The 25,185-nt window shown below is 44.5% G+C and overlaps 1 protein-coding gene across 1 annotated transcript in view; it reads right to left on the bottom strand.

The window, feature by feature from the left end:
- Positions 1–301: 301 nt before the first annotated feature.
- Positions 302–25,185, bottom strand: part of vax2 (ventral anterior homeobox 2) — a 40,235-nt gene continuing 15,351 nt past the window's right edge. Inside the window, exon 3 of the mRNA XM_006629123.3 lies at positions 302–4,070. Coding sequence (XP_006629186.2) covers positions 3,648–4,070 — 423 coding nt within the window. The 3' untranslated portion in view covers positions 302–3,647. The remainder of the gene's footprint in view (positions 4,071–25,185) is intronic.

Below are 25,185 nucleotides of genomic sequence, written 5' to 3'. Positions count from 1 at the left end.
TTCAACTGATCTGCTCTACAGTGGGGCTGCTGGTGCAGAATGGCCTCTGTGTGTCTCCCAGGTGGGGCTGCTGGTGCAGAATGCTGCTGTGTCTCCCAGGTGGGGCTGCTGGTGCACTATTGTATGTAAAACACTTTGGGATTTTTTTAGGTGGAAATGCAAGCAACTGATAACTAAAGAACATATATTTAGTGCATTTCTAGTTGTATGAATCTGCTAGGAAGCGTGCTATATACCACAATTATTAATACTATTATTATGATAAGTATAGTTTAAAAAGAAAACTGCAGACAATGAGCAGTATACATAGACATATAGATTTATAGGCATATGAATAAAAATACATGTACATATTATTTACAGTCTTGGTTTTCATTGCCTGAGCACGAAAACAACTCTGTTGTCCAGAACAAGAAGAGACCTTCTTTCAGCTGAATGTACATAACATTGTACAGCAAAAGAAAATAAAAATAAGTGCAAATTGTTAATGGGACACAGTATTGTAAAGCATATATAAAGATCTGTTTTCTTATCACGTGATACTGACTTTGAGGTACTGTGCAAGGCCTATATATTTACATACACCTGCAGTTTGTGAGTAACTGGGACCAGCTCATTTATAAATTACACATTGTTACTGCCAATGGAATATGGCTTACCTGTGTGTAAGAACACTAAATTAAAACCATAGCAACACAATCTCAATAGATTCCATTCATTGAGCTCTTTGATACAGTAGCACCTTATATTAAAAGAAGAAGTAGGAACAAAGGAAATCAACAGCACTCTTCCATCAGAAATCTGAAGACTCTGGAGGTTGGAAACAGGTAGTCCCACTGGCAGTGGACACAAGGGGCAAAGACGGAGGACAGTCCAGTCACAGTGTCTGAGGGTCTTACTCCAAACCCAGGCCAGCAGGAACAGGCTGGCCAGCCTTTGTCCCAGGCCGTCGAGATTTGACTTTTTTTGCATGACCTGTGTTTTTATTACAGATTCTCTTGTAGTCTTTGCTCCTGAAGCTGGCTGATCATTCCTTCAGTCCGTCTAGTTTTCCAGTTTAGCCTCACGTCCATTTTCACAGGACAGCGGTACCTGTAGCTGAACTGCGTAATGGAGCTGCAGTCATGACTCCAAACACGCTGTCAGAAAATCTGAAGAATGTTGCTGGCAAAGCAAAAGATACAAGAAGCCACTAGCCAGATCTGTGTAATTATTAACAGTACAGAAAACCAAAGAGAAATACACAGCAGCACAGCATTAATTCATGAATTTGCTTAATGAAACAATAACTTATTTCACCCCAGAGAACGTAGTTACAAAGCTAAAGTAGTTTGGACATAAAAAACTCTTTAACCTATCTTAATTGAATCCTTTATCAATCCAGCTGAGAAAGAAACATTTCTCATCTACAGTGACCTGACAAGTTACCCATTTAAGCAGCAGAGCATTTGAGTGAAACTCCTTGCTCAGGGACATAACAGGAGCACCCCAGATGGGATTCGAACCTGCAACCCTATGGTCTAGAATCCTGACGGCTACTTTAATTGCAGCTTGTTTTGTTAGTGGAAACCGGAACACTTGAATCAGTTTTAACCAGGTTTTGTACTCCATCCATCCATCTAACCTCTTCATCCGTACAGGGTCACACTGGAGCTGATGCCTGTCCTGGCAAGTAAGGGGTGCAAATGAGGTGCAGGGCACACACAGATACACACACTAACACTGGGGCCAGTTTCCCCAAAAGCCACTTACCCTACCAGTATGTCTTGGAATTGTGGAAGGAAACCTGATCACCCAGTGGAACCTTGGGAAGAACATGCAAACTCCACACGGATAGCACCCCGATACACAGTTGAACCCAGAGCCCCAGCAGTGCGAGATAGCGACGCTAACCACTGTGCCAAAGTGCCACCCAGCTTTTGTACTCCTTCATACTTAATGATTCACTAGGTGAATTATAAACAATGCTCGTGGGTAACTAGGTTTCACAAACGGCATGGAAGAGTGATCCAACCAGACTGTGTAGTCATTCTGTATCACTAGTGCACAGCTTTGGAGAAACACAGTAGTGAAGTTTACAGTACAGCCCGACTTCACTCCACAAGAACACACCAGGAGAGGCACACAAGGAAGCTCAAATGTAGGACATCAAAGCCCACAGGGTGGTCAGGCCTTTGCACACAGGAAAAAGAAAGTAAAAGTCAGAGTGACAGAGAAGTGGCAAAGAGAAATAAAGGGAGATTGGAGGCAGCAATCAAAGACACGCAATATACAACCGAATAGCCCCACTTAATATTGACAATGCACTCATTCCTTTATGCAAATGGAGCATCTAAGTCAGTATGTAACTGTAAGTCATGCCTCTGACTCTTCAGAGCTCAATAACTGCCCCTGCAGTTACTGCACTGACACTCTGCAATGCATGAGTATGTGCTGTTCACCACTCTGCTATTCACACTGCTAGCTTATACTTCTGCTAGAAAGTACCTGTAAAATCACTGTGGGTCTTTCTGTGATCTTGTCTTTATACTTAACACATCTCATCATTTGTTCACCTGACAGTGTTTAAAGATTATTACTGTGAACAATTTTGTGATTAAACTAAGCACTCAGTATTTTTTACCCAATGTCTCTGGGCATAGAGAGATAAACAGGGTTTAAATAACCCTGTTGATTCAGTAATCAGACAATATAAGTACCGAAGAGCTTGGGGTCAAACAAAAGGACAGCCCTGCTGTCAAAGTGTCAGTGATTGCTGCTGTCTGTGAGTCTCACTCACAGAGCCCCATGGAGATGACAGGTCTCTTCCTAAATGGGGTAGCAGGTGTGTTAATATGCCATCGCTAACCTTCAGGGCTCATAAAGAGCAGTTCAATCAATGCTGAGAGACATTTGCTCCCACAAAATTCCACCCAGACATCTCTACCTCAAGCCTCATCAGACTCAATTACTTTTTTTTAACACTGCAGGGCTGACTTTTCTTCAAGGTAAGAGAGGTGTTAGTCTCAGCATCTGGCTCTGTCACTGACTCACTGCACTGTTCCGTATCCTGCTCAAGTGGCACAACATTCCTGCACCCCTTCTTCCAGGGAAGACCCAGCGCTGGCGCCCCATCGTAACTGACAGCTGGTGACGCACTGATCTCTTCACAGGCTTTGGATAAAATCATCAATTTTTTACTATCAAACCACAAGTTTCTCTTCATTTCTGAAAAGCTGGACATCAGAAACACTGATGCACAGAATTTAAACTATAGTTATACCGGGGACGGTCAAGCTCTAGAGCAGGTTCAGTGTCTCAGGGCTCTTTGATCCTCTTGAAACTGCCCCCCCGCAGTGCCGCAGTGCGCCACAGACACTGGCACAGACAGTCTGAGACTGGAGACTCCCGGGCAGGGACCTCTGCAAGAGACTGCGAGCAGAAAGCATCCTGGAAAAGAGTGGCAGTCGAGGACCGGAAACGGGAGACAAGGGACAAGCAGGGCGAGGTGCTCCAGAGGTCAGGGGGCAGGAGGGGAGGCAATAATAAACGCCCAACCATCTTCCAGGAAACACGCCGGGACAGCACGTCGAAACGCCGGGAACTGCCTGCAGACCGCTGGTCCCCCCCGCCGCACACACGCCCCTGTCCCGCGGTCCCGGGGGTCTCTACGAGCTGCTCTTCCTCCCGCAGGCCTCGGCCTCCTTCCTCTCTATCCGCGTGTAGGGCTCGAAGGCCGAGAAGCCGCAGCTGGAGCCTCCCGGCGGGGGGACGGAGAAGCAGAGCTGGGGGGCCCCCACATGGGGGGACGGGGGCGGGCCCAGAGAGGGGACGGGGAGCCGGAAAGTGCTTCCGGAGCCGGGGGGGGTCCTGCTGAGCCCCGGGGAGGAGCTGCCCGAGGCGGGCGCCAGGGCCGGCGGGGGCGGCAGCGGGCTGGGGGGCACCGGCACCGACAGCAGCCGGCCCTGCTCCAGCAGCCGCAGGATGTTGCAGGTGGCCAGGGACTCGGAGGAGGAGCAGGAGCGCCTGTCCATGTCCTTGGTCTGGTCCTTCTTCTGCTTGGTGCGCCTGTTCTGGAACCACACCTTCACCTGCAGAACAGGGGCCACAACACATTTCGGGGTTACAGCAGGGGCCCCAGCCACAGCACAGCCCCACTGAGCCCTCACCCCCCCCGAGCTGTCTGGTGCTCTGCTGGAAAAGTTCTTCGCAGGCGCTGTGAGGGTTTAGCGTCCTTCAGGGGGGAAGATCCTGCCAGAGAGCAGAGCTGCTTCTGCGATGCCTGCGATGGCTACTGAGACTGATGGCCTGCACAGCCCTTCACCCTCCGCAAAGGGAAATCTTTGAGAACCAAGTGCAAGTGCATTGATGGTGGTTTGTACGATGCTCATTGGTGTACATGTGTTATGTGTACTGTATGTGTTGGGACCCTTTAATTAACCCCCTTATAGAGACCAACCATACTAGAGTCAACAGCCTTTGTGTAGCAATCAATGAAATTGCACAGAAACAGCACGCACAAAACTAACCTGACACAAACTCATCTGTTAGTCTGGTCCTGTGTGTCATGTGAGGTCTGATGCATACGATCATGCTGAAGGTTGATAATCATTTGTAAAGCTGTCACCGTTTCAGGGTGTGCTCCTGTTAATATGGGAGTGTTTTAAAAGCGGGGTCATTTCACTTGGCATCATTAGCCAGCAGCCATATCACCCTGCAACTCACAACTGGCAACCCACTGAAGCTAAGCAGGTGTGAGCCTGGTCAGTACCTGGATGGGAGACCTCCTGGGAAAAACTAAGGTTGCTGCTGGAAGAGGTGTTAGTGGGGCCAGCAGGGGGCGCTCACCCTGTGGTCCATGTGGGTCCTAATGCCCCAGTATAGTGACGGGGACACTATACTGTAAACAGGCGCTGTCCTTCGGATGAGACGTAAAACCGAGGTCCTGACTCTCTGTGGTCATTAAAAATCCCAGGGCTCTTCTCGAAAAGAGTAGGGGTGTACCCCGCCTGTACCCCGGTGTCCTGGCCAAATTTCCAATTGGCCCTTACTAATCATGGCCTCCTAATAATCCCCCTCTATGAATTGGCTACATTACTCTGCTCTCCTCCCCACTGATAGCTGATGTGTGGTGAGCGTTCTGGCGCACTATGGCTGCCGTCACATCATCCAGGTGGGGCTGCACACTGGTGGTGGTGGAGGGGAGTCCCCATTACCTGTAAAGCACTTTGAGTGGAGTGTCCAGAAAAGCGCTATATAAGTGTAAGCAATTATTATTATTATTATTATCATTAGCTTCTTTCTCTCTCTCTTTGGGTTAATGAGCCAGCTGAGCAGAGACACAGTTGCCCAGGGCTTGTGTTTGTGTCTTGACAATTCTGCAGACTTCTCTGATCCTGGGCAGTCCACGCCCCTCCCGGTGCTCACAGCGCCCCAAAGACAGCCCAGTGGCCCCTCTGCGGCCCTGTCAGTGCCTTGCTCAGACAGTCAGCAGGCTGCCTCCCACCGAACAATGCAGCTGTGTTCTAAAGGTCACTCTCTGTGCTGGTGTCATCAATGAGCCCTTATTGTCTATAGTCACTGGAGCTACACCTCCTGTATAGAAAACTGCTTTTCATCAGCTGCAAAAGATTTGACTACATTGCTAAAGATCCAAATAATTACAGGCAACTTTTACATTTTCTGTATTTGGCTAAAACGTATGACATCCATAAGGAACCATCATCTTTTGACAAACTATACAAACCTTTTCAGTTGAGACTGAGACTTTATTCAGCACGAAAACAGCCCCTGTCAAAGTCAAAAATTATATTCTAAATGCCTTTTATATCTATTGCCAGTATGCTACTTAATTTAATTTTACTGGACCTTAGTGCCTGTATCTTTAGTACTTTCGACAATAACATTATTTTTTTAAAGACAAAAAGGCATATTTGGGATTACTGGTATTGCTCAAGGTTGGTGTAGATCTTACCTTTAGCAGAGAAAGCTGTTGATCTCAGTAAGTATGGTGAGTTCTGTCTCTGGAATGGTTTCTCAAGGGCCTACACTAACATCAGCTCTCTGTAGTACGGTATGTATACATTTCTCTCCTTGCCTTCTGGGTGAGTCTACAATTCGCTGTGAAATCCTGTTCAGGATGTTCAAGACTTTTAACATCTCATTCCCCCAACATCACTGATCCTGTGTCCAATCATATCCCCAGCCCAACCCCAATATTGATCCACTGCTGCAGGGTTCCTCTGAGCTGACAGGACCTTCAGTCTATACAGACCTAGACTGTGGACTACATTTCCCAGGAACCTCCAGGATTCTGAGCATTTTGGATGTTTTGAATTTGTTTTGTTTTCTTGTTTTTTTTATTTATTTATTTACAGCACTTTGGAATATTTTTATGTAAGGTGCTTTAAAAATGAATTATTTAATTTTACCTGCATAATTACTTCCTGGGCTTTCATTTTTAAATTAAATTTCTTTCATTTTCATTTCATTTTCATTTCTTTGCTGTTGTTTTGAGCCACCTACTCCTGTAGCAACAATATAATGTCCATGTATCTGCAACCTGAAACGGCTATTGCAGCAGACACCGGCACCGGGCCCCACACTGGGGCAGCAGAGCCACTGTTCACACTGTTCCCTGATCCTGAACTCTCACTCAGCCCATCTGAATTCTGTGTTAAACCAAGCACAGGGGAATAAGCGTAGATAAAAAATGCATAAACTCCCGACCAGCTCTATGCTTTCCCTGGGGCATTCACTCCACGCAATCTTCTGTCTCCATGCACAACGACAAGCACACATCGTATTTGGAAAACACTGCTCCACGGTTTAGACATTAAAGCATCATTAAACCACTAGTGTGGTTAAGTGTCATTAAAGTCACGACTGATTAAACTTGCAACGACTGTAAACTGTATCTTAAAATCCAAATCTTCCTGCTTGTTGCTGATACTAATATGTTACATCCCTCTTTGTTTCTTCAGAGCGGCAAAGCTTTGGATTAAAAACTATCTTTAAACCAAACTGTCTCCAGGCTCTACACAGTGGAGCAGGTTGTCTATCCGATTAAAACCAGCCCTTTCTCTGGAGTCTGATTTATGTGCATTGGCCTGAATTCTTGCCCTCTCCTGGGTAACCACACTCTCACATAATCCCATCTTGGGCAGCTCTTCTCACCTGAGCTTGTACAGGATTATGAAAGTTATTACTACATATTGCGTAAGCACGTTCCCACAGAATAAGGGTACAAATAAAAGATTTTTGAAAAGCTCTTATACTGCAGAGTTCATAATCTGATCTTAGTTTTCATTTTTTAATTGTAAAATAAAATAGTGTTGCTTCATTGGACCACAAAAAACTAATGACTAAAGATGTATTCAAGGATGAATTAAAATGAATGGTATCACTGGTCTTTCTCCATGAGCAAACTTACAAAAGAAATAATTTCCCTATTATTTGTGTCATTGTTTTTAGTTTGGTGAGAGGTGTGCTGGATGGGTAGAAAATGATATGATATGATATGATAACACATTTCTTGGAAACACAGTTTTGTCAAAGAACCACATAAGATATCAGAGCAATCAGACAGCATGAAGTGATTCGGCAGCACTCGGGGTTGGCAGCTGTGGCGGCTGAGGTTTCCCGGGAAGGAGATCATGCTTTCAGCCAGCATCCGCCCAGTGAGGACAGAGATCATGGGATCTGGGGCGCCTATGAGCACGGAGGCGCACGGAGGCAGGTTTCCATGGGGAGAACAATATTCCTGTACAGCATCCCCTCCCACTGTGACGGAGCACGGCACTGCTGCTTTCTGTCCTGCGTGCCTGTTAGTGTGTGTGTGTGTGTGTGTGTGTGTGTGTGTGTGTGTGTGTGCGCGCACGCGTCACAGTGCTGCATGTGTGCCAGCCGTGTGCTGTCGTCTCTGTGCGTGAACTGAACTCAAGTCTACTGATGAAGACAACTAGAAAAATATCAGAGCTGCGCAACACAAAAATAAGACAATAACACACACAGAGCAATAGAGATCAGTGCCTATATATGAAGAGAAAAATTAACCGATGTAACTGATTACAAGGAGGAGCATGTGATCTCATCAGAAGATACAGGAGAACAAGATGGCAACAGGCTAGATGCTGACAAAGAAGACAGAACATCCCTAGGCCGAGGGAATGCGGAATGCTGTACCTACTGTATATATAATGGATATATAAAGCAGAAAAGATGAGGAAGAAGAGCTCCTTTCAGATGACAGGATGACACATGACTAGATCTGGCCGAGTTGAGAGAAAGACATCCGTGCACGAATGTTGAGAAAACCTTCATCCTGGAGTGGTTCAATATAGGAAAAGATATTCATGATGATGATGATACATAGCCCTGGGAAGGATAACTTTAGATTGGAGGTTTGTTGGAAAATACAGAATGTACTTTTTGTTGGTGCTAAGAGTTGGGGGTAAATTTCTTTTCAGTACTTGCGGCTTTGAAGCCAGTTATGAAAGAAAATGTTCAGGGCCTAAAATATCCTGGAAGGAAATTTGGCTTTGAAGACTAAATAAACACCGAGAGCTAGACGGAGGCGTAAAGATACATTTAACCCTGAAATTCGATGCCATATCATGGAGATTTTCTGTTAATGTGAAGCATCATGGTATCCACTGATACTCATTGGTTCAGGACAGGATACTGGAGGAACACAGGCCTCAGGACAGAGAAATTGCCTCACAGCGATCTGGACTGCGAGGTTCCCCTTAGCTCCTCTAATCCCGTCTTCAGAGAGCCCTAACTCAAGCTATACTGGTGAAGTACAGTAGCACTCGGTGAACTGGGAAGGCCTCTCCTGCCCTGGGTACTGTAGATAATCACGCTCCTTCCTCAGTGCAGAGAAAAAGCAAAACAACAAGTTAACATGTATGTTTTTTACCATAAATATTATTTAATGAGATCTGGCCTCAGTGCTTGGTCGGTTTAACAACAAAGCTGCTTTATATTTCCATGCCCAAAAGTGACCTGGATTTGTTCTTACTATTACAAGTAGAGGTCTAGCTATGCTTGGCATTAGGGAGTGAGACAGAAGAGACGTGATCGTGATAAGTCCCGAGCATGCTGTTGCTCATACATGGAGACTGCTTGGTCCACATACAGGATGGTAACCGACACGACTGTGGCATCTGTCTGACCTGTACCAGGATTATATACTCTGGTGATCTGGGAGGGACTGTCTGTCTTTTAGACTGCACTGTGAAACACTGTGAAACATGAGTCCCCTTTAGTCAGTCCAAATACTCGTAAATCGCACCAAAACTTTCACTTTAACAGCCTTTTATTGCAACACATCGCTTCAATTTCTCATGGAGGAAGGATCAGAGCTCAAGCCAGCAACACTATCCTGCTTTTCTTCCTAAAGCAAAGCCTTCTGTTGCCACTCTGTGACCTGATCTTGGCCTAGGAGCTCGTGTTAAAGAAACACATGCCTGCCAGGGTTCATCCATGGGTCAACTCCATCTTACAGGATCACTGGTAGATATGGCCCACTAATCCGCCTTAGTGGGAAGCATTTCGACTATTAATAGTTTCTACTCTGCGTACTGTGATGTGGAGGTTTAGATTAGACAATTAGTCTTACAGAGCCCACAGAGACTGATAGGATTCCCTCAGAGCTACGCCAGCTCCCTGCTCAGCAGCACCACTGTCTCAGAGTGACACTCCCTCACACAACAACACATTCTGGCACTGGCACACAGTCCCGCCTGGATAAGCAGCCAGTTTCCGGTGTGTGACCTTCGTCCTGCATCACTGAGCTACTGGTGAATAACTCTGTGGGGTGCAGAGCGGTGGTCAGGGCTCTAGGCTTGTGACTGAAAGGTTGTGGATTCAACTCCCACCTGAGGCACAGCTGCTGATGGACTCTTGAGCCCGGGACTTAACCCAGATTACTCCAGCAGAGCACATGACTGCACAAATGGAGGCTGCTTGGAATAACATAGGAAAAATATACAATTTGGTTTGTTACAGGGTGTCTCACAAGAGAAGACACTACTGACACATCAAACAAAGCAGTCTATGTACTGCATGTATTCACAGGTTTTCCTAGCAAACTTTACTGGTAGATTAAGTTCAAATTCTAGAAACAATTAAACCACAACAATTATTATTTTTATTACAGAGAGCTCCCAGAGTCATTCCCCATGCTTTACCCTTGATATTTCTGCAAAACCAACCCTTTCTTAAAAAAAAATGAATCTACAACAGTGAAGAAGGCAAAACACACCAAGCTGTACAACACTAAAACATATTTAAGAACTCTTGTACTTAAACACATTTCACTGTGTCCCCTGGATTGGCAAGATCTCCAGCACAGAAGCAAATACTTTAATCTTAGTCATCTAGGGTTAGGAAGGGTTACAAAAAAGAGGAAGCCACTGGGCCAACAACAGTCGCCTTAACAACACGGCTCCTAACTAAGTCACAATATAATAATCCCTACCTGGAGCACAGGATTAATTTAATAAGATCAGAATGCCTCCCCCATGAGAGGAAGCTGGCTCAAGATCTAAGTCCCCCACCCCACAGTGTGTAAATACACCTGCCTTCTGAACTGCGTTCTGATCAGAGGTGTCCGTGTACTTCCTGGAGGGAATTTTCCTGACGACTGGGCCCTGCTCCCAGGACACAGATGCAGGGCACTGTCAGTGACCCGTTGCCCCAGAAAACGTCCCTAGAAGAACTAGTTTCTTTGCTAGGGGGCTGCGTAAGGCAAGCTATCTGCACTTCGTTTTCCACAATACCTGACACCAAGACACAGCAAAGAGCATGCGTGTGGAGAGCAGGAGGGAACAGCAGGGGCCTGCCAACGTCTCACACTGATGCAGTTATCTCAGCGGATTGGGGATTATGAGCACCTGCATTTGTCAGAAAATTTACATTGTCAAATACAAAATATCCATTCTACCTGAAGCTCAGCAGTGTCATCCCAGCCCAGCCCCTGTTAACACACAAGAGGGCTTGCAGGCCGTTCTCTGAAGAACAGCTGTGATGCACTTTTACACAACGGCCCTGGTAAATCTGACAGCACGAGCCGTGAGACACACATTCCCAGCCATCTGCTCTTCCCAGGCAGTCATGCAATTTGATGTTTTATCATCTTTTTTTAGACTATGTTCAATCAAAAAGCTCTTACTTGCACCGTGTCAGGGGATTTTACTATCTGCCAGTGTAGACGTTCGACCTAGGGAATGTAGCAATAGGTCACAACACACGTGCTTGTGAAAAGTGAAATGACTGGGGATCCAGTGAAATGAACAGTATTTCCACTAGATCTGGCACTAGAATGCATCTAATCCGCATTTACAAAACAAAACAATGTCATTCAAGATGGATTCTATATCTGATTTTGAAAAAGACTATAAAATTGTATTGCTGCATTTTGGTAAGTAAGACACAATATCAATTTGGTCATGGTTAAATGGTTAAGTGCTCAATTCACACGTCAGTTTCCTTTAATTCAGGAGCAACATCAAAAACGTCATGTCTCACTGGGACCAGGATTTACAATAAGGCCTGGATGGCACCTGGGACGTCACTTTGCTGAAAGCATGATATATATTACATGATAGACACTGTACAGTAAATGTGTTCGTATCTGAGCACAAAGACCCAACTGGAGCAAACCCTGCAGATTCTCAACAGATTACAGGGATCTATCATGGATTTCAGGACTTCCATGACAGCTTTACCATAAGCTTCTGTAATCACACCTGAGAGACGTTCTTTCCACTCTTGAAAGGCCCAGCAATGGTGAAGCTGACTGCTCTCTCAGCAGGGCCTTGACCGGGCCTGTTTCTGCACCGCACGCCAACACAACAGATCCGCTCAGAGGGAAAGGGGGCCTATGGACATCATCACCTGTCAGTATTACGAGACCAACTCGCAACAGCAGCAGCACCAGCTGGTTAATGAAAGGTCACAGCAGCAAAATATTAAACATTCTTGCTCTCCTCAGTGCTTCCTTACTTGATTTTCATTCCCATATCCGCTGTGGAAAACGATTTGTGCTTTGAATGGCGTGTGCACCATGAGTGCACCATTGCTCCCGAGAGACGGCTTTGAACACTTTCAAACCCCTTCCTCCACTCCGGGCTCTGTGATGGGCAGAGCTGGACGGAGTCACGTCGACACAGAACGGACCTCTCAGGGATGTGGTTTTCAAGACAGCTGTATTCACGCTTGAAGGCACATCTGCTCAGGGATAAAGGCGCTCAGCTGAGTTTGTAATTGAACACAGTCTTCACAGGCGCGGTGATAAGCCCAGAGCAGTGTGCAATCATGTTACAATACCTGTACCAGGTTTATACACCTTTGCTGTGTAAAGGATAAGATGGAGTATTTGCATTATATAGAGGTGCTACTCAACATAGAGTGAAATTAGACCCGAACTACTGATCGGCATGTTCAGATTATAAGAAATACGACATTTGGTTTATAAAATAACACTGGTAATTGTAATAGAATCATCCCTCTATCCATTTTCTAACTGTTTTCCAATTCAGGGCTATGGGGGAGCTGGGGGGTATCCCGACACACAATGAGCACAAGGCAGGGTACAGCCTGGACAGCACCAGTCCCTCACAGAGAGGACACACAGTCACACACCAGAGCCAATTCACCTGCAGGATTGTCTTCGAACTGCAGGGGGAAAACCAGAGAACCCAGCACAAAGAAGGAGAACATACAAACTCCACACAGAGAGCAGCCCAGGTCTGGAAATGAACCCCAGCACTGCGAGGCAGTAGCACTAACCACTGCATCACCATGCCAACAACAGTGATATGTAAATTCATCTTCATAATAATAGCACTTTTCCTTGTAAGCAGTTCGTCATTGGCTCTCAGACTAGTTGTCTAACACACATTTTCTCCGAGTTTGTCCTGACCACCTGCACAGGCATGGGTGAGGGGGTGGGTTCTCACCTATGGAGCATTCTGGGATTGGAGAACTGGGGATTGTATCTCTATGTTACTGACTCATATTATTGAATTCTTTTATTATTATTATTTTACAAACCCTCTGGTATAAACCAGTCATCTGTTTACTGACAATGATGACAACGGCAGTAGTATGTCTTGTGAGCCCATATCTCCACGGGAAATAACATCACCCATTAAGAAAATGTGAAAAGCCAAGAAGCCACGTTTAGGACTGATTGTTGAGGAGTTAGAACATAAGGAACTTTGGCCGATCATCTGTCTGCAGGAGAAGGAAGTCAGGAGAAATGTCTGGCTGCACAGGGGTGTTTCCAGCTCTTCAGGAAGTGATGTCATGGAGGATTACAAGTTACAAGAAGAGAGCTGAGGGAGACCTTGGTTGCTGTCGTCCCTCCCCGAGTCCTCCTTGAACACTCCAGTCCACACAAAGGGACTAGTGACCAAACCCGAAACCCAACAGGTGAGGTCTCCGGCTTGTTTTCGTGCCTGCGATGCACCTGTTTTCACCCTGCACAAACCTGAAACATTTTCTGTGTTTCCAAAACAGGAAAGATGTTGCCACTACACTGTGGCCTTCTCGAGGTTTGTGAAGCAGAAACACACAACAAGACGTGTCTTCTTCCTCCACCTCAGAATCGTTAAAGATGGTCAACCGCTCTTCCTAATTTATAACAATAATTGAGATTCTGGTTCCATCAGAAAAACAGTCCTATTAAGGACAGAGAAGACTCTACAGAAACACCACAGAAACCTTCTTAATCTTTTTTTATGTGTTTAAGAAGCTCTGCCTGATAAGCAGCATTTGAATCCCATGCTGACGCAACTAAACCAGTGCATAATAGTCACCTTGGACAAAGAAGACAAAAAACATTGTTCGTTTGGAGATGTACTGTATTTGCCTCTTTGACTATTTTGGATCATCTGCAGATTTAACTGGCTTGTGCATCATTCCAGAATCTAAATCATTGATTTAGACCAGAAAACGCAGTGGGCTACAGGCAGGTCCCTGTGGCGCACTGCTGCTTGCACTCCTCAGTCAGCAGTCTCACCCTGTCCAGCTGACATGCTGTTTTCCATTACTTAATCAGCTCTCGATCCATATGCAGACATTATCTTGGATTCCGAAGGTGTTTAATTTGTGAATGAACTTTTTATGAGGGACCTTATCTGATTTTCACTGGAAATATGAATATGTCGTGCCGTGTTTTAGAACTATCTAATGTCCTTGGTGATTGACGAATTCTAGCAATGTAACATGAGACCATCCCTTTCTAAACCCATGTTGGTAATCTCTTAAAAACCCATTGTTTTGTGAGATTTAGTCTTGGCGACTCTCATTTACACATGTTCCCAGCGACAGAAGTCGGTTTGATGGGTCTGTGGTTTCTGTGTTCTGCTCTGTCCCTGTTTCATGAGCTGGTGTGACTCGCGCAGACTCCAGCCTGTGGCTACAGCTCCCGTTCTCAGCGAGAGCTGCCGAGCCAGCTGGGGGTCCATGAAGACTGTCCCTCGTTTCCTTCTGCAAGGCTGAGAGGACGCCGTCAGGCCCGTGGCAGTTATCATTTCTAAGTTGCTCTAGAGCCTGAGCTAGCCCTCATGGTGGCTTGTGCTGAAAGAGCCCATACTGACAGAGCGTATTCTGAAACATGGTTCATATCACTGACAACTTCAACTGTAAAAACCTCCAAGAAATATCCTTTTAAAATGATTTATTTTTCATATTTTCTGATCAATTCCCTATTCACTTCTGTTTTTACAATATACTCATTGTAGGACTGAAAAGGCCTCCAATTTGGGATTATTGGAGTGTCCTTTTATTCTCTGTCTCCTGGCCTAATATCACATTCTCAGTGCCTAAATGACTGTAAGGGGAAGGTCAAGTATTTCTTCAAGGTTTTATCAATGACGATAAAAATAATAAAAAGACACTCATCCACAAATGTATTAACACTTTACATGATATACATAAAGGTGTTTAGCTTTTATATTGTGTCGTGGAATCTTTATCAAAGACAAGCCAGGAAAGGTGTTCTCATTCACGCAGTAAGGCATTTATTCATATTGTGCAATAGGCAAAAACAGCAACCACCAGTCTGTGCAGCAAGTGGGGGCTGATTTCCAGAGTAAAATAGGGAAAGGCCCCTTATTTTATACACTTAGCTGATGCAACACCTCAACTTGTTTCCTTCATTATGGTTGGTTAGTAATACAAAGACAGGCGAGACAGTAATTTTCCAGTCCTTATAGATCTTAGCCTTGAAGGACAGAGAAGACAGCTATGTGCAGTTTCGTATCGCCTTTTTGCTGGGGCAGAGATAAACATTATTAAAACATCTCGTGCCCTTGACTCGCTGGGTACAATCACACTTTGTTCATAGAATCTAGCTGCTTTTACAACACAGCTCTGCCTGTAAATCACATTTTTAGGATAAACCATTTTTCTTCAGTAACTTTCCTTTACAATTGCCTTCAAAAAAAATCTCTTGTGCTACAATTTTAATTATGTTATAAACATTAAGAAAACTGCATTATGAAATGTACTGTAATTATTGCCAAAAATGGCAGAAAGCCTTGAAGGCAATCTACAAAGAGCTTGTTTACCATCACTGAGGGGCTCCCCTTTTAATAGTACACCACTGAATGATATATATAATTTTTTAAATTAATTTAATAGCTAGAAAGCATTTTTAAAATGGTGCCCAAACCTTTTTAAGTGTCTGCCGGACTGTAACACTTCCACACTGGACAGAATGCACTCAACCTGTCCCACACAATGGAAAATAATAATTAATTAATTGCTTACACTTATATAGTGCTTTTCTGGACACTCCACTCAAAGCTCTTTACAGGTAATGGGGATCCCCTCCACCACCACCAGTGTGCAGCCCCACCTGGATGATGCGACGGCAGCCATAGTGCGCCAGAACGCTCACCACACATCAGCTATCAGTGGGGAGGAGAGCAGAGTGATGAAGCCAGTTCAGAGATGTTTTCATCACCCTTGACAAGAGCCAGAGATGGGGTCAGAGCTCCTCAAATCACAGCACATGGTTTTGATTTACTGCTGAGAGAAAATTAGGGAGCATTCAAACCTGAAAACACTACAACAAGTTTAATTAATGAATTGACGTAGATGGGAACTGTGACTATACGTGTGAAAAACTGAAACAGTCTAGAGAGTGAGGTCAATTAGCTTCAGGGAAAGCTTGGCAATGTGGTCTTATCTCCAGCACGATACTTTTTGAAAAACCATGAGCCCAGCTCCTGTGGGTTCTGTCTGAGAAGCAGGTGCAGTCAGAGTGGTCTGCCAAGATCACTACAAGTCAAGGTAACACATAGGTTAACCGTCTACAGTCCTGGTCCTGCAAGGGGCGCTGTATCTGCAGGTCACCCAGGTCTCTTTAAAGCAGTAGCACTTTGGTCCAGTTAAACCAGACACTGGAAAAGGGCTTAAACCTGTAGCGACACAGCTGGGCATCCAGGACTGGGCTTGGAGTCATCTGACATGCACACTTCTCCTCTGGAGGTGACTGGCAAGGACACATGGGTTAGTCATCGTCGGAGACAAATCTGCTACCACAGCAGTTGCGAACAGCACTATAGAATGCTCCGCTCTGTTTTCTCACAAGTATGCAGCCGGGACTAAGACTGCAAAGATCGTGTTCATGTGTCGGAGCCAGGCTACACACTGCAGGAGGCTGATTGTGATCTTCAAAACAACGCAATAGGTGTTTTGTTTACAGTGATAACACTGCAGAATATCACTGGTGTCACCTACTACAACAAGGGGACAGAAACAGCTCAGGCAAACAGAAGTACACTGCAGAGTTCTGCTATTCACCAACCACTCTTCCCGATTTACATACATGATCTAGACCCTAGTGGTCTAGATTTAAATCTCCTAAATTTGCAGGGGACACCAGAACAGGTGGGTATCAAACTAGTTTGAAAGCAACAAAGGCTCTATCCATCACATAAGGAAGTTAATACGTTCATTGTAGGACACAGAAGATTGCCGAGGTCTTAATACAAGTATTTAAAATCCCTGCAGCTATTGAACAAGTCAACCCACTGGAGTTCTTCACTATTAACAATGAAACAGGAAGTTGACACAGAAACAAGTAGAAGCACATTTAAAACTGAGACCAGACCTTTTTTTACTCAATGGCTGGAAAAATATGACCATAAAGCATTATGCAAAATGAAATGTCCTAATGTTGGTAGTGTATGTAGACAGGGTGATGTACAGTAACATTTAAATGTTACATTATGTGTAGGGAGGCATCATGGTGACACAGGGGTCAGTTTTGCTGTCTGACAGCGCTGGGGCCTTGAGTTCTATTCCTGACCTGGGCTGCTGTCTGTGTGGAGTCTGCATGTTCTCCCTGTGTTTGCGTGTGTTTCCTCCAGGTTCTCCGCTTTCCTGCCACAGTCCAAAGACATGCTGGTATTCTGTGTGTGTGTGTGTGTGTGTGTGTGCGCGCGCACGTCTGTGTCTGTGTGCCGCCCTGCGATAGACTGGTGTACCATCCAGGGTGTGTCCTGCCTTGTGCCCAGTGTTCACAGGGATAGGCTCCAGCGGTTAAAGAAAGGATGGATGGAAAAAGGAACAATATCGCAAGTGCAAAACATAACAATGCTGTCAATTCCTTAATAAAAGGGCCTTAAGGCTTGCAGAAAATGGAGCAACAGTGCAGATGCTGTGAGAAAGGAAAAATGGAGAAATCGGGCAGTGCACAGTGTGGATACAGAGCAACAGTGCAGCCACACTGTGCTAGCTTGCCATTTTTACAATGAAAAAGTGCAATAAGCAAATTCCATTAGTCTCAGAATTAAAATGGAGCTGAAGACTGAAAGGTCACAGGTGCTGGATGCCTGGCAGAAGGGAGAGGCTCTAGGGAGAGACCAGAGAAGATCTGCAGGACAAGAGTGGCTTTAGGCAACAGTTAACATTTGGGATTGGATGCATTCAGCAATAGGAAGCCAATTGTGGGACTTTAGTGGAGAAATAGCAGTGGAATTAGACCTAACTAATGTCTTCTCATGAGGTTATTAAAGTCATTTTATAAGAATGGCTTTTAATCAAGGGCTGTGTGATGGGATGTTGGTTGAGCTGATGTCTCAAGGGTCTTTGGGGTCAATTTTGAACTTTTGTGTGGAGTGTGCATGTTCTCACTGTGTTGAGGTAGGACGTTCTGGGTGCTGGAGAGCCCTGATCTCTTAAATCTTGTAAATCTGCTCTTTTAATAAATACTGAAGTTTAGTGATCAATTTAGCAAATAATTTATTGAGGAAACTCTGGTCCCTGAGTGCCTGAAGGTTGTTGTTTGTTTTTTCAAACAGCCTGTAACCATAAGCTTCTTGAGCTGTATTATTATAGGAATCATCTGTTTAATCGATCTCAAGTCAACAGTGCTGAATCTTCAGGACATGATGATATACTGGAATGGTGATGTACTGTATAAGAGCTGTTGGACTGGGACAGTGTGCGCAGGTGCAGCGTCTGCCTGGGCTCTTCATAGCAGGGCTCCCAGTGCTGGCCGGGGTGACCCACACACCTGCTGGTTTCTGCTCCAGCCGAGCCCTCAGTTGACTTAATAATAAGATTCATTTGAACGTCTCTAAACAATGTTGGAGCTCCGAGTGAAATAAAATCCCAAACTTGTGACTTGAAACAATTTGCAGGTCTTCGTTCGAAGCTATTTCTTAGCTCAAGTAAGGCTCCAGTTGCCTCATGGCGGCGGGGCGGAAGGACCCCAGCGGCCGTGTGGGTCACCAGGACCCGGACTGGGAACCGCTGCGCCACACGCTGGGCTCCGGGCGCTCACGCCCTCGCCAGCTTCACGGATAGTGAATTTCCTCTCAATAGCAGAAAGTGTCATATTTTAAAAATATATATTACGCATTAAACAGACAAAACATAAGTTTGTGTATGTTCTTATTTAAAGTGTTTTTTTCCCCAGACTTCATTAGGTACATTTCTGCTGAATACTAAAGTTTGGTAATCTGAAAACTTTCCAGATTTACACTACTCATTAACACAGCACATTAAATAATCGGATAATTTTACCGTACTGCACAAGTTGGGTTTGTGTGCTTAGTAAGATCTGCAGACCGAAGCATTGTTTTTTTTCCTTTCTGACTAACTTTCTGGTTAGTTTTCTCCGCCGACAGTTTAAAACGTCGCCATTCAGATTTACATTTCATTTATTTTGTTGTTGGAGCAGACACCACGGTACGGAAAAGACTGTGGGCTACTACAGGGCTGACTGATCCGGGTGTCGATTCATTTGACATCGGTTTCAATTTGCCTGCAGCGGGCGGGACGCTCGCTCTCCTGGTTGCCATTAATGTCAAGAAGAGAGATCATTAAACATCACAACCCCGTTACTCATGAGGTGCCGCGGGACGGGCTCAGATGCCTTTCCCCCCACTGGTGAGCAGGCTTTTTTTTATAGATGCAATTTACCTGTTATTTGCGGACACTTTGAAATCTGAAACACGATACTGGTGAACTGCTTGCGGATATCCGCCCTCTCCCGAGCGCCCTTCTCTTCAGGAGCCCGCGGCATCACATTACCAGCCGCCTGTTCGGCGCCTTCGGACAGGACCCTACTGTGAGCAGGTAGACGGTGCTGTAACGCGGCAGGGCGGCGCCTGGTACAGTGTGTCGCTTTACCGACTCGCACTGCGTGTTTAAGGCTGGAGCCGAGAGCCACCTGCTGGGAAGACGGCGCGCCGTGTCCCCGAGCCTCACGGGAGCGGTGATCCCCGCCAGGCGAGTCAAACCCCACCCGCTTAGGATTTGTCTCGCTTTGAAAATAAAATACACCCGCCTAAGCACACCTGTGCTTGTAAACTAATCTTCCAGGTACCCTGCTATTCGAGAAGGCTTGAACGCAAAATATGCGTTTTGCAAGCGGGAATGAAATAAATAAAACTGATTTTCATAGCAGCGGAGAGAGATGCAGAACCTCTCACGAACGAGTGCGCCGTCTTCTGATAAAACAACAATGCGTCCCATTGCTCGGACCTGAGTTCGCCATGAGACGAGAGATCGTTAGTCTAATCGGGTGAATTTATCCACGATTGGTGTAAAGGATACCTTATGCCTCTCTGTGTTTTGAGTTCCTCAGGTATAGAATCATCTTGAAAGATGCTCTTGGCAGCTCTTTCAGAGGTATTAAAATCTTTATAGAGCTCTCGACCATATGTAAGCAAAGCGGCCCCAAACCACGATGCTCCCTCCACCATGCTTCACGGTTGGGATGAGGTTTTGGTGTTGGTGTGCAGTGCTTTTTTTCCTCCAAGCATAGCGTTGTGCATTTCTGCCAAAGAGTTCAGCTTTTGTCTCATCCATCCACAGAACATTGTCCCAGAGGTGTTGTGGAACATCCAGGTGGTCTTTTGCAAACTTGAGACGTGCAGCAATGGTTTTTTTTTAGAGCAGTGGTTTCCTCCATGGTGTCCTTCCATTAACACCCATCCTGTTCAGTGTTTTTCTTGTAGTGGACACATGAGCAGAGACTTTGGCAAGTTCAAGAGATTTCTGCAGGTCCTTTGCTGTTACCCTAGGGTTCTTTTTTAGTTTAAGCAGATTGTGTTTGTCTATTTGTATGAGTAATTAATGCAGAAAGCCAGCGTTCAAAAACTTTTTCTTGCAACTGTATCTGCTCAGCCCTTATAAAGCATAATATTGTGTTAAAAATGGCAGTGATTTGTAACACCAGCTATCAGCGTAACATAATAGTTTGTTTCCAGGATAGAAAAACGTTCTTTATATTCTTTATAGATGGCTAAAGTGTATGATCACTATAGAAACTAATAAGAAACAAAAATGAAAAAAATCTAAATGCAGAATACTAACTTTGTAATATCGATGGGAGCATTGCCTTTATGGTAATCAGAATATATGAAAGTTCATTTCCCCGATTAGCCTTTTATTTTCAAGTTATTCTAGAGAATAAGTAGCCACGTGTGTCAATAGGATTTTTTGTAAAATAAGGTCAAAACATAGGACATGACATGACAAAACATTTGGACTGCATAATCTGAAATTGAGCAGATACATAATTTGCTTTACAATTAGTGTCAGAAAAACATGTATTGCCTGTTGATTTAAACTGAATATTGTCTTGTACTGCTTTAAATATATTTTATGTGTGTATTCCATTTGCACACAATTATTTGATTAAATAATGGAGTAGATCTTAATTTTGTACTGTAAATTCTTTTGAATCAATATTTTTACAGGAAGCCAAACTCTGTTTATATGTGAATGTCTCAACAGGTCACAGAATGAACCTCCCAGCTGTTAGCTTCCTTCCACATGGAAACCAGCCAGCCATCAGACACTGGGTTTGTAGTCTGTAAGTAGCAGGTGGGAGTTTTGATTGAATCTGTGCTTTATATAGCAGCACACGGCCACAAAACCGCTCTTTACAGTTGTGAGGGGGGAGATGACAGATATTTTGTTTAAAGGTGTTAATTGGTTTGATTTCAACACTGCCTCCAGTCTGTGCTAATGCCTGCTGTTTACAATAGCTAAAGCACTAAACAAGGGGTTCACACCTGGCTGTTAGTTCTAGCAATATTTGAATTTAATATTTTCAGGCACTTAATTACCTATAGATTTTAATCTTCACTTGCTAGATTATTGCTAAACATATTGCTACAGCAATGTCATGGCAATTAACAATGTGTTAGTTAGAAAATGTTGGTTCACAGATTTTTGCATTTGATAGTCATTAATTTAACTGAGAAGAGAGATGCGAGCTTTATTTAATTGCTTCTGTATTAGATATTTGAAGCAGGTATTGGTTGGTGTGGGGAGGTGTATCAGTGTGCCAGCTGCAAAGAACATGTAGAGGTTAATTCTACCCTAAAATGATCATTTTATATTTAAATTATTTTACACTTATATAGCGCTTTTCTGGACACTCCACTCAAAGCGCTTTACAGGTAATGGGGATCCCCTCCACCACCACCAATGTGCAGCCCCACCTGGATGATGCTCCAGTACTCTCCCCACACACCAGCTCTCAGTGAGGAAGAGAGCAGAGTGATGAAGCCAGTTCAGAGATGGGGATTATTAGGAGGCCATAGTTGGTAAAGGTTAGAGGGAAATTTGACCAGGATACCGGGGTAACACCCCTACTGTCTTTGAAAAACACCCTGCAATTTTGAATGATCACAGTCAGGACCTTGGTTTTACATCTCATCCAAAGGGCAGCACCCTTTTATAGTATAGTGTCCCCATCATTGGGAACCACACAGACCACAGGGTGAGCACAACCTACTGGTGCCAGTAACACTACTTCCAGCAGCAGCCTCAGCTTTCCCAGGAGTCTCCCATCCAGGTACTGACCAGGCTCACACCTGCTGAGCTTCAGTGGGCTGCCAGTTGTGAGCTGCAGGGTGATATGGCTGCAGGTCTGGTTTGGCTGTATACTTTCTTTGCATTTGTAGGGAAAAGAGGGAGAGCGCAGGAATATGAGGCAAAGGTGTCAGTATTGTTTTCTCCTTTTGTTTTAGTGGGTTACTATACATAAGACCATTCTGCACAACTGAGGACGCTGTACTCTCAATATATTTTTGTAGCATAGAAAATGGTGTTATTTTCTAAAATTAAAAAAGAAATGCAAAGAGTATGTAAAATCATTTTTTAAATAAATTCTCATGAAAATTTGATTTTCAACATTCCTTCCAATAAATCGTCTGATAAAAAAAATCCTTCACCTTGATTTTGCCAATACTTTACTGCCTGTTTCGTGTATGTGTGACTGTGTGCATATAATCACTCACAGAGGAAATAATTTATAAAGTAAAGATTACAAAAGCATAATGAGCGTTTTTTTTCTCTGTAATTCATATTTGAGCTGGGGATGTGAGAATCAGCTCCTGTTTCTCCACGCCTCTGGAGGACTCATCATTCCCTCTCGCATTCCAGCACAATTCCCAATTACCCAACTAACCTCAGCCTCTCTAAGGCTGCTTCCCACACTTCTCCCTGCTCAGTGTTCCAGTAGGTTTATCCCGGCTAGAGCTACCCTTCCTATCGCTGTGACCTTCTCGTTGGTTATTGGCTTCCTGGCCCTGGTTTGTTCCCCGGCCACGTCTCCTGGTTTCGGTTCTGGCTTTATACTGATTGTACTGGTTTCCACTCTCGGCTTCCTCACGGATTACGGCTCCGTTTCTGGTTTTGTACTTTTGCACCGGCTTGTTTTCCTATGGCTTTCGGACCTCGGATTGTTATATCGACTACGCCTCTGGAGATCGTTCTGGTTTCTGCGTATGGTCCGCACAACTACTTCATAACAGCTCCATGTTCAATTTCCTTAGTCCTGACAGACACTTGTGAATCACTTAGGCAGTTTTTGTTTATGCAGAACAAAAAGAATCGTACACATCACTATGAATTTCAGACGCTTGGCTCCTGACCAAGGACACTGGTACAAACTCTCACTAAAATGTTTGCAGTAATATACAGAACATCTGTGTGATCTGCCTGGAAATGGATCGCACACATTGTCTTCTAACCTAAATGAGCTTCATCATAATGAGGTGCCATGTGCAGAGCAGCTGAACTAATACAGAGCCTAGCAGCACTCATGAGATGGAGTGTCTTGAATTGGTAACCAATGAGATATTTGAATGCTGTATATTCACAGATAGAAGACATTGGATTCAAAATTTACTCTGACAAAAGTGATGTAACAGTGGATAAAAAGATGGTAAAACAAACTATGGATGTCAGATCTATCAGGAAACACTGAGCTTAAAGAAGCTACTAATGAAAAAGACATTTATGGGCATCTTGCAGATAATGTGTGAAAGCAATACTAAAGACAAACTGGGAGTTAGAATACATAAAAGGGTAGAATATTTTATACTAAAAATGTATAACGCACTAGTAAGATCTCGTGTAGAATATTACACAGGTTTGCCTCCATTCCAGCAAAAAAATGCTTTTTAGTCTACAGGGGAACATGATACAAGGATTTACAATCCTCAAATTCACTCACGAAGTCAACCTAGTAGACCTTATCATAACAGTGAAACATCAACAAGAGACCACAAGAGCAAACTAAGCGGAACTGCATTTAAAATGAGAGCAGAAGGCACTGCTTTACACAAAGGGTTGTGGGAGTGTGGAACAAGCTACCTAGCCATGTGGTTGAAGGCCATACCTAGCTTCTTTTAAAAAATGGCTGAAACAGATCTTCTCGTCAATCTGCCGCCAGCGCCTAAACAAGTTAGATGGGCTGGACGGTCTCTTTTTGTCCATAATATTCGTTATGCACGTGTGCAACAATGTGTACTGTATGTGTTTATGTCTGAACTCCAGCAGAGATGACACCCAACCTACATCTAACAAAGCTGGCCATTAGAAGATCTCGCACTGCATTTCCAAAGCACAGTTATGTCGAGGGTTTGAGCCACTGTTGTAGATGCATTCTGTCTGACATCCACTGAGCATTGTGATGTCATCATGATGGGCCAACATGGGTCCCAGTGTTATCTCTTACCACACCCAGCTCTTTACGTCACAGGATTCAACAGCCATCATCCAGACGCGTGCTACAGAGCAGCTGAAGGTGCTGGTGAACAACTCGCTGGCAGGACGTCGCTCTGCTTCCAGATCCAATACAGCCCAAATTATTAGATGACTGACCTCCAAATCTTCTAGATGGAACCAAAACACACTGAGCTGGCGCAGACCGAGGCAAACTGTGCCCAAAACTTGCCACATTGCCAATACAGATCACAATGGATCTGCAATGCCCAAATATTCAGCCCTTTCCAATTGCAAAAATGAGGCTGACACACTTTTATATTTAATATTTCATTCAAAACCTGAATGTTCAAACTCAAGACTTCTGAGGGTAAGATAAGATACAGTAAATGTCGGCAAACCCACGGGCTCAGTATCTGATGGAAGCACCTTTGGCAGCAGTTACAGCCGCAGGTGTTTTGTGGTCGGTCTCTACCAGCCCTGCACGCTGGCTTGGAGCGATGCTTGCCCATTCTTCTTGGCACATGTGCTCAAGCTCTTTCAAGGTGCGTGTGGATCTTCTATAAAAAGCAGCCGGTACAAAGTCAGCCACTCAGGAACATTCACTGTCTTATTCCTAAGCCACTCCAATGGAGCTTTGGCCTTGTACTTTGGATCGCTGTCCTGCTGGAAGGTGATTTTTCGTGCCACTTTTAATTCCTCAGCAGAGTG

Source organism: Lepisosteus oculatus, chromosome 1 (assembly GCF_040954835.1).
Source record: "Lepisosteus oculatus isolate fLepOcu1 chromosome 1, fLepOcu1.hap2, whole genome shotgun sequence".
Classification (NCBI taxonomy): Eukaryota; Metazoa; Chordata; class Actinopteri; order Semionotiformes; family Lepisosteidae; genus Lepisosteus; species Lepisosteus oculatus.
This window is presented reverse-complemented; position numbering and strand designations above follow the sequence as displayed.